Source organism: Malurus melanocephalus, unplaced genomic scaffold, assembly GCF_030028575.1.
Source record: "Malurus melanocephalus ecotype Western Australia unplaced genomic scaffold, MMel_1.1 scaffold_110, whole genome shotgun sequence".
NCBI classification, from domain to species: domain Eukaryota; kingdom Metazoa; phylum Chordata; class Aves; order Passeriformes; family Maluridae; genus Malurus; species Malurus melanocephalus.
Window position 1 is genome coordinate 436,689 of NW_026623342.1, and position 16,240 is coordinate 452,928.

General features: G+C 36.1%; 1 protein-coding gene across 1 annotated transcript in view; it reads left to right on the forward strand.

The window, feature by feature from the left end:
* ELP2 (elongator acetyltransferase complex subunit 2) overlaps nt 1–16,240 on the forward strand; it is a 38,767-nt gene that overhangs the window by 8,631 nt on the left and 13,896 nt on the right. The window contains exons 6-12 of the mRNA XM_057369444.1: nt 645–709; nt 6,693–6,759; nt 7,615–7,749; nt 8,664–8,759; nt 10,464–10,564; nt 12,558–12,689; nt 13,146–13,295. Of these exons, the coding sequence (XP_057225427.1) occupies nt 645–709; nt 6,693–6,759; nt 7,615–7,749; nt 8,664–8,759; nt 10,464–10,564; nt 12,558–12,689; nt 13,146–13,295 (746 nt within the window). The remainder of the gene's footprint in view (nt 1–644; nt 710–6,692; nt 6,760–7,614; nt 7,750–8,663; nt 8,760–10,463; nt 10,565–12,557; nt 12,690–13,145; nt 13,296–16,240) is intronic.

Sequence of the window (16,240 nt, forward strand, 5' to 3'; positions counted from 1 at the left end):
TTAACTTCAGACATAACTTTGCTTGGTTTGATTCAATAGATTTAGGGGGTTTGTGCACTTTTTAGGATAGCCAGTGGGAGTCAACTACTACTGAAGAGTTGAATAGGTGTATAAAAATGTTCCATTGCTTTCAGATTCTTGGGTACAAATAGTGGTGGTCTGTCTTCAATTTTTGGACTGTCTCTTAATTTGCTGTATAATAATAATAATGCTAACTTCATATAAACCTATCTTAGTTGATTTGGGAATTTGAATTTCCTTACTTCTTAGTCTCTTACTTCTGTTTCTTCCTCTGTATTTAGACAAAATGCCTGTTGATATTAATACAATATAATTAATTAAAAACTGTAATACTTGAACTTCTTACAGATGTGTAAGCTTGAGGCAAACTACTTTTTTTAGCATCTTAAATATTTATAAATATTATTTGCATGTCAAAATAACTTCTGAATCCTGAGATACTAATTTAATTGGCAGCTAGTGCAGAAAACATTAAAAAGTGGTATGATACTTGCCTATCTGTTAGTATTGATATATTTATATATATTTCTATAAGTATATTTCTATATTGATTTTTACATTATTTTTTCATATCCTAGAATATTAGGTTTTATAAAAAATGAAGACTTTCTTTTCCTTTCTAGTRCCAATACTGGCTTGTGGTGGTGATGACTACAAAATAAATTTATTTATACAGCAGAATGGTCAGGTAATTACCGTTTTTTTTTTCTCTCTTGCTCAGAGCATTACTCAGTTCTGCTTCTTTTCATATATGCTGTTGATTTTTTCTAAGTTCTTCAGTAAATCCTATCTCTCTCTATATAGCCATTACATTCATCTACCTCTTTTCAAATAGTTCATTCATTTTTCTAGGTAATGATGAAATACACATATAGAATGTTGGAGTTGAATTTAGTGCATGAAAGTGTTAGTTTTTTTGGGTTATTTTTTCCCCTTTTTTGAAGATAGCCTGTGTTTCTATTCCCACTGATACAAAATAGCTGCAACTGTCCTTCTTTATTTAGTGTCCAGGCATTGAGTTGTTCATATGGAAATGATGTTACTTTCACTCTATAAATTCTTATAATAAAACTATTTTGACTTCTATCTGAGGAATTTTATGTTTGTTGTTAAGTATGYCCTTTATGCTTGAATGCTTTTGAACAAAAAAAAAGTATTTTTAGGAGTATCTGATCTTCTAGAAACACACATTTTTCATGTGTTATTTGGAAGCTGGCAATTTTTAGTTTTTCATACAGATAAATGTTCCTTTGGAGCACTAGAAAAACATTATGTCCTCTCATGCATCTGTTCGGAAGTTTTCTTAGGTTCTAAAGCATGTGTTGAATGACTGTTTTCCAAAACAGAACTCTGTATCACTTCTTTTTTTTTCTCACTGCCTTAAAAAAAAACCTCTTCAAACCACAAACACTGTCCCAATGCACAACTGAAGTTACCATTTAGAACCCCACTTTGAGAATGGCATATGTAGAACCACTTAGTCTTCTGGATTTGCTGAGACACACTCCCTTTAGGGATTAAAGAATAGAGATTCCTTTTTCCTTTTTTTTGAGAGCGATAAAAGCTMCTTTATAGGTAATTTTGCCAGTTTGTGCTGCCCTGTGCAATAATAAGATTTTTTGGATGCTGTTGTTGTCAATAAAGTAAGTACTTCATCCTTTTCTTCTGTGTTTAATGATTTCTTGACCACTCAGCAGAAAAGAAGGGTACTTGGTTAGATTTTTGATTTTTTTTTTCCTGTGTGCCTTGTGAGTTAAGTCGGTTTAATGAATTCTCTGGGAATTAGCAATGGCAGAATGCCACTACTGATTCTCAGTGTGCTARAGAAAGACTTTTATCTCAGGGACTGTGTAGTTGGTTTTCTTGTTCAGAGTTTGAAATTTGTTTTCTTGTATGATTCAGATTAACAAATTATATACAGTTKGACTGCCAAAAATGTTCAGATTTCATCCATTGTTAGCCAAACTTTCCAGTATAACAGTAGCCTGTCATTCTTAAAGGCAGTCAGTCTGTGGAGGGTAAAGGAAAGTAACTTGAATAAAAAGTTCCCACTTCAGCTTCATAAGCAAGTTTATGCTATCTTTTTTTGGAGGTAGGAAATTTTATTTATACAAGGRGTGAGCAATTTTGTTTTGCATGTGTTTGCATTTTTCACACCTTCAGTTTCAGAAAGTATTTTCACCAGCTGTTGTGGCAGAGTTGGTGTTCAGAGTATGCCTTAAATGAGATGGGACTTCTTGTTGGTGTCTTTCTTCACTTTCCAGAACACCTTTTACTAAGTGGATTGTGTAGGCCTCAAAGAGAAGAGTCCATGTAGTGCTTTACAGCTATTAACAAGTTCCCACTTCAGTTCAGTATTCAGAATTCAAACATTGTTGTAAGCTTTCTGAYATTTCCTGCCTAGCAGCTAAAAGGAGGTTCTCTTTGGTCAAGTTTTCTCAGATTTACTGATGCCTTTTTTTAAGGCTTCTTAGTAGTGTTAAAGGTATTTGAAGGAAGTGTTMCTCTGCCATTTTTTACTGGAACTTGGCATAGGAGAGTGATTCAAATCATAGCTCCTGTGTCATCACCTTACTGATAAAGGCCTGAAACTCTGTTCTGTTCATTGTGACTCTTATAAACCACTTCCTTTAGTTAACATCCTCAGAAAAGTTGTATGGATCCAAAGGTAGAACACACATTTGTAACAGGGCATTCTAAAGAAACATAARGGGCATTGTTAGACACTGAGGGAGGATGAGCTAATTCAGGCTTCCTTTTTGTAAACTCATTAATTTTGCAGTCAAAATATATTAATTCATTAAAAACTGCTTGGTTTTCAAAACTGAGTGGGCACACTTTAAATCTTTTGAGAATCCCTCCCACAGATCCCTTACTGGGTTAAGTAGTAACAAGAAAATGAACTTTTTGTTTTTCTGACTTGTTGGAAGGGGTTATTGATTTGTAAGAGTATCCAGGGAAGAATATTTCAGAAATCATAATATGTCTTCCTGCTTGAGATATAACATCTACAGGTGTGGCCTATGGAGGGCAAATAGGTAAACCAGCACGTTAAATTAGAGCTTTAAACCAAAACATTTCTATGTTGAGTTTTGTTTCATTGAGAAGATGGTACACTGTGTGTTTTGGGTTCCACCCAAACAGTTTGGCTTAGTTGAGAAGTGGAATAGGGGATTCAGAGATAATTCAGGTTCTTTCTAATCAGATGAGATAAACCACTGCATAGAGGAGGGACATCACATCTAGTGTCTAGAGAAAAAATGAGAAGACTTAGATCGCTACTGCCAAATTTACCAAWCTGCTGTGAGCTTGGTCCTGAAGGAGATGTACCCAAAGCGTGGGCAGGATTAGTTTTGCAGAGTGTGCTGGGCCATGTCTACAGCTTCATTAGTTGTGCTACTTACAGAACAGCTTTATTCTCTGCTTTAAAGAAAAGACACCAGATTGCTGCTAAGCAACAATGTTCAGAGATTAGGTAGGAGGCATGGGAAAGTCTGTGAAGCAGGCAAGTCCAGTCAGGTGGTTTTGTTAGATTTAGCTGTTGGTACTGTAACTTCTTATGTATCCAGTAAGGACCAAGTGGAAATTGAAACAGAGAAGTATGAGACTGTGGAAACAAAATCTGAAAAAAGAGAAGAATGACAGATCAGAATCCTGGTATGTGTAACCTAGAAAATAATAAAAAAACGTTGACTGAGTCACCTAAAAGTAATGACCATGTGCATCTACAAGAAGCTTTATATTGATTTAGTTTTAGAGTGGATTACATCTGAAGAAACAGAATACGGTATCAAGAGACACAGACTTCAAAGAAAAGGGCAAAAACTGTACTAAAAACCCTAGCAGAAAGCATAAGAGCAGCACTACTCCTTGCTATTTAAGTGGACAATTTTTATTTTTATGGGAAACAGAATCTTGAAAACTTTGCCTGAATCTCAGAATCGTAGCATATCTTGACGAGACTCATAAGGAATGCTGGGTCCAACTCACTGCTCCTCACAGACAACCTAAAATGAAATCATGTGACYAAGAGTGCCTTGTTCCTCATGCTTCATGGCATCATCCTTCTGTATATGGTAATAGCCCTTGTGTTCACCTGTGTTTTCTGGCCGCTGTGCTGGCACTGCTCAGATAGGTGCAGAGTGGAAGATGATGTTACAGGGATGGGAAAGACAGCAGCATGACTCATTTAAGGGAGTGGATGCATTTACAGAGGTTTGGGAGTATGCCTCCTCAGCAGTGAGGCTTCATACACCATCTAGTGCTCGTGTTACTATGAGTAAATATGAGGTAATTAAATTCAGAAGCCTCTACCTTAAATGGTGTGGATAGTTAAATGGGACAATTCAGTGTAAGCTTGTAAAAGTAAAAATTTTACAAACTGACTGCTTAAGCATGCTTGTTCTGTAGCACAAAAGAACTGCATACTTGACTTAGAGCTAAGTAGTGCCTAAAAGCCTGTTTGGGAAATGACTTGGAAATCTGGGGTGATAGTAATAATCTCAAAGTAATTAGTTTTACTTTTCTAAGAGAAAACAAATGTCTGCTTTTCTTAATATGTCTCTTTGATGTAAGATTAGGAGGGTAATTGAAAAACCTGCACACCACTACACCTTGAAATTAGAAAAAAGGAAGTGATTAAATATGTGTTTAGATTAATATTAGCATCAAGTTTCAGGAGATACACACACTGTTTAGCATAAGAGGAGCCATAAAAGAGAACTATGTTAGCAACAGTTGTTCAGCCTGAACTGATCTTGCAGTTAGAAATAAACTTACCAACTAACCTTGATGGCTATAAAATAGAGTATTTTGTCTAACATCATACAAATTAATAAATAAATATGGTTTATCTATTATCTGAAATATCAATTGCTTAAGATTTTTTTTATATATTGCCAGAATCATGTAGTGTTCAGAAAAATCTATAGGTTACTGTTTCATCTCACTTCCTGGACTGTTCCTTCCTGYCTTTACACATAATCTGTTGGGTGCTTAACATAAACATCTGGAAGTGCCAGACCAGCCAAATGAGGCTTAGGTGGCTGTGAGAGCACRTTTTTACAATCTAAACTTTCTGATTTGGAAGTATCTGATTAGCTTTTCTGGTTATGTATCTYATATATGGATGGTTCTGTAATTTTAGGGACATTTTACAAGGGCATGTRGTTACAGGAGAAGGGACAGTGGCTTCACACTGAAAGAGGGTAGGTTTAGGGTAGCTATTAGGAAGAAATTCTTTACAGTGAGAAACAAGTTGGACAGAGAAGCTGTGGATGCTCCATCCCTGGAGCTGCTTGAGGTCAATTTGGATGGGGCTTTGAGCAACCTGATCTGGTGGAAAGTGTCCCTTCTCATGGCAGGGGAAGATGGATCTAGATGATCTTTAATGCTCTTTCCAAATGAAACCATTCTATGATTGTGTGACTGGAAATATATGATGAGGAGAGGCACAGCAACATTGTTTGATGGGAAGGTGGTTTTGGTGAATATCAGAAATGTTGACTCAAAGAGAGAGGCACCAATTTCAAAGTATGGGTTTTTCATACTCATACAAATTTTTCCTTTGGGTGAATTACTGATGTTCGCCATCGCTTCTAAGCTGAAGACAGATTTTGTGAAAAATAACACAATGAGAAAGGCTTTTTTTTTTTTTCTGTCACAGATAAGGGAGAGAGACCTCAGTTGCAGACTTGTGCTGATAGYAGAGGCTGAAATTTAATCATAGCTCTTAGTAGGCYTAGGGAGGGGAWCTAGCAGAATATGATGCCAGAAATRWTGTGATAATTACTCATRYTAAACTATTYTAGCATTTTAWCTGTAACAGTTATTTCATACRTTTTAAGTSAATTTGGAATAAAAAAAATGYCAYGGAGRTAGRGCTGTTTCTKGGCAAAGAAAARYAGAAATTRTTTAAATGCTAAGTAAGGGGTAAAYAGTTGTACTTGAATCAAAATAAAACCATARTATTATATATGTTTKGAATGAAAWTAAATTACYAGTGAAWGTTCTGAAAAGGGAATCCAGACTGTGTTTGCATTCCTGTGTTTTCTGAGCCCATGTTCATGCAGTTYTCCATCAGCAGCTCTTGATGTATACCTTCCTTCGAGACCTTGCCAATAAACTTAAGAAACACGGGGCACATTTCTAGCACCACAACTCATTCTTATTAATCATGTTTTTTACAAATTCTTGAAATAATTTGAAARCATTTACTCTTCTTTTTATACTTGATTTTGCCTGTATTAATTTAATTCATCATCTGCAGTTGCACCCACTTTACACAAATATGAGAAATTACTTGTCACATCACACCTGCATTATGCTATTCATTGTGTACCACAGTAAGCCTSATAAACTTTAAAAACATTTCAACTGTATCATAGAGAGACTGTAGCTTCTTGAAGGTGTGCTCCCTAAATTCACATCCTTTCCTGCTCATATGTGGGAAATGTCATAAAGTTACATGTGTTTATCCAATGRTGGCAAAACCAAAAAGGCTTATCTAGAGTCTATGTGTAAATTACAGTCCCTACTAGCAGCTTATTTTTTTTCCCAGTTTCAAATAATAGAAGCTGTAAATATAAAAGATTTGAAAAAATAAAGCTTATTGCTGGTATGAACATGGTTATTAGATGTGTTTCTGTGCTGTAACAGGACTTTTTATTCAGTTTCAGAAAGCATTAATACTCGCTGGCCATGAAGATTGGATAAGAGGTGTTGACTGGGCACTCTGTGGTCAGTATGAAAGATGAATCAAGTGGAATACTGGTTTAATGACAGTACTAGTATTTTAACCCTCCAACAGATGACCTTGATGCACTGTAACACTTAAGTTCTTGTGGTTGTGTTGTTTGTTTTCCTGAGATGGTGGTAATAATATTAAAAATCAAAATGAAACTTTGTATCCTTTTAAAACATTTTTCCTGCTTGCTTCAGGTATGTTTACTTGACTGGTACTTAAATGCAAACAAATYGGAGTTTTAGCAACTTGTCCTTTTCAATATACAAATCATAAATATAAATGCAGATACTTTGCATCTGAGTGAGGAAGAGTTGGTTGCTTTTTCAAAGTGGGGACAGTAGGGGGAAATACTGTGTTTATYTTTTCTTTTCCTGCACTGCACCCTCCCCTTTTTTTTTAATTGGGAAATTAAGAGGAGAAGCTATTCAGATGTTAACTAAACAAATAGTTATTGCAATGGCACAAAAAAGAAGTAATTAGAGCGTGCTACAAGCCTGGAGAAGGGAAAGGAATTCTTGACAAGTATTGAGACTGATGGAAATGCAAAAGCAAAGGCTGTAGGTAGTAGGGAAGTATATATACAACAYATACAGTGTTTACTATGTCTTCCACTCTTAAAAGCAGGGGCATATTTATAGTCAGTGTGTTATAAAATAGTAGCAAATTTGAATGGGAAAGTGGGTTGATGTTGAAATTAAACAGTGGATTTTTTTATGATACTGTATACAATAAGAGAAATTGGGATAATGCTGTAGGTGCATGTATGAAAAGATGGAGGTTAATCATGGCAGTGGTTGCAATAAAAATGTAACTCAATTATTTTTCCTTCTTTTTTTGATAACAAATAGGTGAAGACCTTTTCTTAGCAAGCTGTGCTCAAGACTGTTTGATAAGAATTTGGAAAATATGTGTGAAATCAAAGCAACTTCCAGAAACTGAAGATGATTCCATAAAACTGAAAGAGAATGTTTTTACTGTTAAGGGTAGGTAGCAGCTGTAAAATTCTCTGGCACAATGTTTCACTTGTGTGTCTCTTCATGGTTTCAGGGAAGCTAACAAGGGGTTATCACTTAGTTTGGTTTGTTTCTTGTTGACTGCATTGTTTTTATCTGTTAGAAAAAGCAACATTACTGTTTTAAAGCCATGGCTATAGAAAGTTAATGATGTATTACAAGATGTSGTAAAGCAGTGAGAGAGCTTAATATCAATATGCATTGTTATTGTTAAGCATATTCCAAATGCAGTGTGTAGGACATATATTTGTCTGTGGGAGGAAAGCTGTTGTGTCCTCCAGTTTAATAGCTTGTCTTTCATTTTCTTTCTAATTCATTGAATTAAGATGTGCTGCTATTACTTAAAGATTAGAAACATACTGGAAAGAACAGATAAGTATATGCAGATTTACTTTATGGTCATTTAACAGGCTGTTTAGCACTGCAATGTCAGATGTTTGCATTGCGAGCATTGTGGGATTAATTATTTTGCAACTTAGGTAATGAAGTGTGTATGATGTTACATGTAAAAGGTGTTCATAATTCCTGCAAATCCTGATTCATTGTTTGAACTATGTTAATGCGTATGTTTTCAGTCATTTGGTGATGCAGATAGGCTTAAGAGTGTGCATAGTGCCAATTTAGGGCAGGCACTTCTATGCTGCTTGAGAGTTCTCCAGGAATTCTGAGAGACCCCTCTGAGGCAATACACTGACCTGTTAACATCAATCTGGTACTCAGGGCTTGGGACAAAGTTGGATTTCAAGGAGCTCTTCAATGTCAATAAGCTTTTGAGATATTGGTAGATGTTGGAAGCAGTTGATTATTTTCACTAAAGATATCAGAAATGAACTGCTCTTTTTTGRCTTTTAGAAAGAAATATGCTTTTCTCTGATTTGTGGCAGATGCTGACACATCATATGCTGTTACTTTGGAATCGGTGTTGGCTGGTCATGAAAACTGGGTGTATGCAGTTCACTGGCAACCTTCCTTTTCCAAAGGTAAAAAGATACCAAACACTTACCAGCAGTGTTAAGTGTCATGTATACAGACTACAGCCACGTATCTTTATATTGTGTTTGCATGTTCACGTGTTCCTGCAGACCGTGGCAGCCTTTAAATTCAGCAAATAATATTTTATGAGTAAACAGATACTGCCTTTTACTCCTTCTTTAAGGAATGAAATTAAGTAAGTGAACTGTAATGACTTTATTGTAATTGATTTGTTGGTTATGGTGTACAAACTATTTTAATTAATCAGTATGAATCAATAGCTCTCATATACGTATTTGAAATATCTGTTCTTCAGAAGGTAAGCATTACCTCAAGAGCACTCCTTTCTTTTTAGTGGCATAGATTGCTGAAGTACCTGTTTCCTTTAGTATGTAACTTCAAGGTATTAATACAGACTCCCATTGAAACAGTGTTACTTGTAGTTTAATTTTCATTTTGCTCTAGTATTTCTCTGTTTTTGGAAACCCTTAACTTATATTAGCCTTGTTTGCAGTACTGATTTGCTGCTTTGTGTCTACCTGGCAAATAAGGGAAGGAGATTCTTGATTTGACATTGCGCAATCAGAGCACACTTGCATATTTGTACTGGCAAAGTACAAGTTTTTTTCTGATGTATTTTAGAGTTACTGATGGCAGGTGACTTCAGCAGTACAGAGGACAGCATTGTTGGTGTATATACAACACTTGAATAGCAGAGTGGCTTTAGAATGTCAAAATACAGGTAGTGAAAGACACAGGACTTGCTTTAAAAATACTGGCTTAGTTGYCTTGTCCTTAAATTTTCTTTTTTACTAAATTAGGTAGTGAAAGATATAGCCTTTTCAAGCAAGGTTTAGGCACAAAATAGGCCTGTCAGCCTTGCATTGCGATCTGRAAACTCTCATGTTAGACCATGCAGTTTTTCAGGTGCTTCTTCTGCATRAGTGAAGCTKCTTGTATTCTGTGGCCTGTCCAGTGTTCCCCAAAATAAATTTTCACTAGAGGCAAACTGATCTGAGAGACATGTTCTCAGTGCAGAAGGTAAGGTGGGAGGTCTTTTGCTAACATAAGAAACCACTTCATGAGATGCCTGCCAATATTTCTTTTATCAAGAAAAGTTCCTGAGTGCTTTTCCTACAAATTTCACAACTGGGTGATGAACCAGCTCCCTCTTTCCCATTGYGTGCTGGGCTTTTTTCTGGAGTGTTTCACTGCATTCTGGGGAGTTCTCCTGAGTTACTGTATACAATACAAAGTGCTAGAGTCTGCTGAAATCAGCCACAAATTTAACAATTTGGGAAGAAAAACCCCAAAGACTGAATACTGGGTGAGTATTTTATTTTAATCTGTAAATCTGTTAGTAAAAACTCTATTAAGGAATGAAACTGAGAACTGCTGTGCGTTCTCTTTGTGAAGCTCTAGCTTTTCCTCCAAATTATATTAATTCAATATAAGTTCAGAAAACTTTGGAATATGGTTGTTCTAATGGGCGTGTCTTACATTTTCTTTGAGTGATTATGGCTGAGAATATAATACCTCCTAATGAATACCTGCCAAGAATGGTAGAATCTGTAAACCTGTAAATAAATAGAACTGTGTTGCATTCTCTGATGCTGAATAACTTTCTTAATGTGTTTGGATTTCAGTATTGCCTAATATTTTTCAAAAATATTCTCCTGGGTTGTAGGGTAATAATTTTCCTTGTACTGTAGATGGCAGCATGCARCAACCAATGAGGATATTGTCTGCATCAATGGACAAAACTGTGATCATCTGGGAACCTGATAAGGAATCTGGAGTCTGGCTAGAACAGGCAAGTGTCAGTCTTTCTCACAATAGGTACTGTATTCATGTATTCAGGTTGTGTTACCAACATCATGGGTGTACTGTAGGGAACAAAAATGTTCTGACAGAGAAAGGCAAAAGTGTTTTCTTGCAAAAATACTCATTCTGGTGCTCTGTTACATGTAAAACTATATTAAAAAAAGTGATACAATATGATTTTCATTGATTATTGGTTTTCCTATTACTGTACTGAGGAATYTGTAAGGGATATTTATGCTCAACTGTCATTCATAGTGTAGCAGACAGGTGCTGCATAGTAACACATGCTATGTACTCCTGGTAAGAGGAGGAAGGAACCCTCTTGAGCTATTTGCAGTTAATCCTTGTGGGAAGGTGACCCAAGCAGTCACTGCAAAGCAGCTGACATGCAATTCACAAGCCTGGTTCTACTCACAGTAACTTGATCATGGGCTGTGTGATTAGGCTTTTCTTCCACTCAAGCTGAATACTCATGTGTCACTCATGTAGTATTCTGAAAGCTGTTCTGATGTGGATCATCCTAAATAAACAAGTAGTGCAATCAGATTTCTCTAGTGCTTTGATTGATGCCTTTGTTTTCAGCTGACCTGCTTTTTCAAATTGCAGTAGTTCATTTGAAGTTGTTTGTGTTGGGTTATACCATCCATTGTTTATGATCTTTGCTGTCACAAAGGAAGTTCCAATCCTCTCTTGGATGAAAAAGAGAGCATTACAGTAGGGTATTTAATTTTTCCTGTTTCATTTAAAAATTCTTATGCCTTTGTGCTTGAAGTAGAAATTAGTTCATAAAAGGACAATTACATAGAGATGCCATTTGATCTCTCTAGGTGTAATACTTAGTTGTGGCTAAATTCACAAGCTTCTAAAAAGTTGTGCAGTAAAGCTTGTTGCAAGTTGTGATTCTTTATTTTACATTGTCTTTGCATTGGTATGACCACAAATGTGCAGCTTGAAGTTCAGATCAGACATTTTAACTGCAACAATCTGTTTTGCATCAAGAGAGGGAAATCTGAGCTGGCAGCCTGCAGGGAGGAAGGGCACAAAGGGAGCATCCCAATTTCTCTCTTTCATCTTGATATGATGAACAAGATGTCTTCAGAAATTCGTTCCCCTGCTCAGAGGTGAGGTTAGAATTCTGCCTCTAGCATGGCATATCAAAGTCATTTTAATACGAGTGGTGGGTTTTTTTTGAATGAGTGCTAATAAAGTTAAACTACTAGTGCAATGCCATTTAAAATGGGGCAATGGCTCATTTCATTTTGATCTTAAAAGAGGCTGTATAAGAATGGGGGAGTTRAAAGCTTGAGAAAAATTGTGGTCTTATGTCTTGAATAAAACTTGAAAATGTAACTTTATTTCTCTTTTAATAAAACTAAAAAAGTAGAAGGGCACTAGAGCAACTATAAGGCCTGTATGTGTGTGTGTGTGTRTATACATGTGAAGTTGTAAGGGAAGCACAAAACAGAGGCCAAAATATGCCACAGAAGGGGTGTGGATCAAATTGCAGGCGTTCATGGAGAAACAGGGAAGTGAAAACATGCTAGGGAATCTTGGAAATAAAGTAGGGAAAAAAAGCACTTGGGAACCACTGTTTTTTTGGTGGTTCCAAAAACYACAACATTTTTCCATATTGTGCAACAGAGCAGTAGCAAGACAATAAATGATAAAGAACTGTTGCATCCAACATGCTGGAYTGAAACACAGAACATTTGAGTTTGCATCTCATCTACAGTAGTGTTTCCTTTCCCTTGGGGGATCCTATCTTGAGATGTCTGTGAAGGGAGTCTCCATTCAAATGGCATGTAGCTTTAATTCGCCTGATATTTCAGTGCTTAAGTTTGCAATTAAAATATTCTTAGAATGTSTTTGTGTGTAATGCGAAATCTTGTCTATAGGTAAATTTTAATCTCACGAAATAAAACTAATTTTGTAGGAATGAAAGSCCATTTTCATGGATATTTCATTTCTGTTCATTAATTTAGGTACGGGTAGGTGAAGTGGGTGGCAATACTCTTGGATTTTTTGACTGCCAGTTTAGTCCAGATGGTTCAATGATCGTTGCTCATGCTTTTCATGGAGCATTGCACCTTTGGAAACAGGMTACAGTTAATAAGGTATGTTGGTTTTTTGCTAGTATTAAAAGAATTGTGAGGTAAATTTCTGTTATTAATATAAAACTGTAACTATAATTTATAATTGGTGATTAAAATAGTCCTTTTCTGAATATAATATTCTGTAGAAGTCTCACTCCTGCACAGMAGGGAGGTTAAAATCTTCTAAGCTATAAACCCTGTTTCTTACCTGTGAGGATGATGAAGTTAGGTGAATAGACTTAATTCCTTTGTGGTTGGGCTTTGTTCACAGCTGAACAAATAACACAAGTTTCTTTAAGATGGGAGCAATAAATCAGTATTTGTGTCTCTTCAGCCACTTCTGAGTTCTAATAAGTTGCTGTTTATAAATGTCTTTTTCTTGTTTTCTTAGTAAGTACATCGATACTTTTATTTTGGTTAGAATGTGCTAATCAGTCAAATGAAAACTCCTTACTTCTTTGTGGACTTTTTCAATAGAAAGAATGGACTCCAGAAGTTATGATTTCAGGACATTTTAACAGTGTAGAAGATGTCCAATGGGATCCAGAAGGCGAGTTTATCATCAGTGTGAGCTCTGATCAAACTACTAGGCTCTTTGCTCCATGGAAGAGGAAGGAAGAGACAGAGGTATGATCTTCAAAGGTTTTGTGAGTGTGGTTARGAGAGCTTGGTCTGTCTTGAGTTTGGAACAAGTCTGAATACAACTCAAACTTTCAAGTTCCCCAAGTAATGATCTATTCAAAACTGCTTGGTTTGGTCATTCAGTGTATGTTGTTTCCACTTGAAAAATATTAGTGGCAGAGTTTTTGCAATCACGCAGCATTCAGTGTTGCAGTGCAATCCTGAGTCCACCTCCTGATTACCTTCAGTTGGTGTTTTCCCAGATCTTGGAAAAAAGGCTCTGCAATAATTCAGCAGGAGGAATACATGGCTGGTACTAATAACCATGTATTGCTCTTGTTTAACAATTGGCGAAAAACTGCTGCAGACAGTCATAAAGAAACTTACCTTTGGTTGTGTTTTTTACATGAACTTAATCTAAACAAAATTCTCACTGTTTTTTTTGGTCCATTTATCCTTACTAAAATGATTGTCTAAACTACATGAGTGCAGCTGGTACCTGTCCTGATTTAACCCCCAGCCAGCAACTAAGGGTCACACAGCTGGTTGCTCCCTCCTCCAGCACTGGGTTGGGGGAAAGTTAGTTTAGGAATGCAGAAGTTCCTGTTTCTKGTTTCTTATGCATTTTCCTCCTCTACAAATACAAGTTTTCTGGCAGAACAGTACCAATGTTCCATTCAGGAAACTGGCAGACACTAGACTGACTGTGGTCACATAAGGCACTATGCCATTGTTTGGGGAAGGCTATTATAGCTGCCTCATCAAAGCTTCTGTATTGTAGACCAGCTCAGGAGGCCTGATGTTTTTGAGAGTGAATTTGGCATCAATTCTTTGATTTCCCTCTTCCGGGCCACACAGGAGTGTTGGCAATCTCAGTTCAAGAGCTGCACTTTGCCTTATGCGGTAGGAAGGACATTTCCAGTTTTCTTCCCTGCTTTTTGGATACATTGAATATATTGAARCAAAGTTCAGGATTAGTATATGATGTAAGTTGGCRGCATTCAAGAGTTGTTAATAYCACTTTTTCTGTGAYCTRCTGAAGTACCACTCTTTATTATGTRTGCTGCCTATTACATTTTAATCCTRTTTTCTGAAAGAACTGATYTTTRTATGGTTTACCTRCRCAGCTGTTCTTGAAACCTTTGAATCAACTGATTTAGCAGGGTGATTGCCTTCATACCTTAATTTGGCATAAACTGAATTCTTGTACTTTACCTTTCTGTTCTGACACAGAGCAGCCACCTGGCYAATTTGACCAGGTGTGAATCTAAGTAGTGTCAGTATTTGTTACTGCATCGGGTATAGGATGCACCCTTTTTGATGGGATGAAGTGGAGGATTGGGATAAAAATGGGTCATTTGGAGAGGTGCGTTCAGGACTTCTGAACCCTGGAAACCAGGCTTTTGGTTCTGCTGATCATGAACTTGGATAAAGTAAAGCTTTTAAAATACCTTACTTTCTTTATCACACTGACTTTAGCATCTGAAAAAATACAACCRGTGACATCTGATGTTTGTCTTCGCAAGACACAATGGAGGCTCCGATATCTATGAAAAATTAATATTACAGCTTAATATTCATGTTTTTCTCCATAAAAAGGGAACTAAGTGTTAAATGCAAAAAAAGAAAATCCTTCCTAAAGTCTCAGTTCTGATATCAGAATATCAGAAAAGAGGGATAACCATCAGCTCCTATTTGTCATACAAATTTGCATCCTGATTTTTCTGATTAAATAATTCATTATTGCATGGSTTGTACAGCCCTTTCTTTGTCTGTTTGGGGTTTGAGTTTTTTGGTTTTTTAAATTCCTGTTTATGTGTCGTGTTCTAAGGTATGCAAAGATGTACYTAGTAAAGGGTAAGAAGGGCTCGTTGCACTGTTTGAGTTTATCTTTTTTTAAGAATGAATCCTTTTTTACCTCATTGAAAATAATCAAGCCCATGTGAAATCATGAGGTTTTGTGGGATATCTCAAATTTGCATTCAGGTCCTATCAGAAATTTCAACATTCAAAATTCAGTTGAATTTTTAAAATAATGTGTGCAGTTTAACATCAGTATAATGCTTTTGCTTATATTCATGTGATGTCTAGTACARTGCAAATTCTGTCTTGGCTAAAAGGTGTTGGAATACTGAAGTAGCAGGAATTGTAGTGCTAAAGTAGTCTAAGTTATTTTAATTGATTCTAGTTCTGCTAGCTTGTAAATCAAAAGTACACACTGGATTTTTCCAACTGAAGTATCATCTAGATGTAGGAGCAATGACACTCAGGAAAATCTCTTCATGAAAGTGCATKTGCTAGAAAATGAATATTTTTTCCAAGAGTAATTTTTCTTGTATAGAATAAGTCAGATTTTCAGAAAAGCAATTAAAATAATTTAATACATTTTTTCCTAATATTCTTTGTTTAGTATTACTATAAAACTAGCTTGTCTAGCAGTTTTGTTAAGTTAATTCTTGTTTTTTTGGATTAACACTTGCAGAGTGGATAGAATATTTCAATAAAGTAGGAAAAAAGAAAACACTTCTACAATTATCCAGATTTCCTGCAGATTTTTTTTGCAAGAATCTATTATAATTTTGTCCATTTTTTGCACAGTTTCTATTAAATGGTCTCACTTAAATCAAGTAGTTAAAGAAAGAGGGAAGTAGGAACCTCTAGACTGCTGACAGCAGCGCTGCTGTTCTTTGTGAAAGACAGATGAGGGAAGCAAGATAATTATCACTGCCTTTCTTAGGACTTTCAGACCGACAGTTTTGGAAGTAGTAGGATACAACCCTCYTTTTGCTTAGGCAAATTATGTTCTATTCCTGACTGTCTGCATAAAGAAGTCACAGTAGGTGCCTTAAACACATCTGTGCAGGGGCACTATTTAATAATTACAGGAATCATTTGGTGGAAAAATAGAATTCAACTGATGTATGTGAGCATCAGTTTTATGCACATAGAAG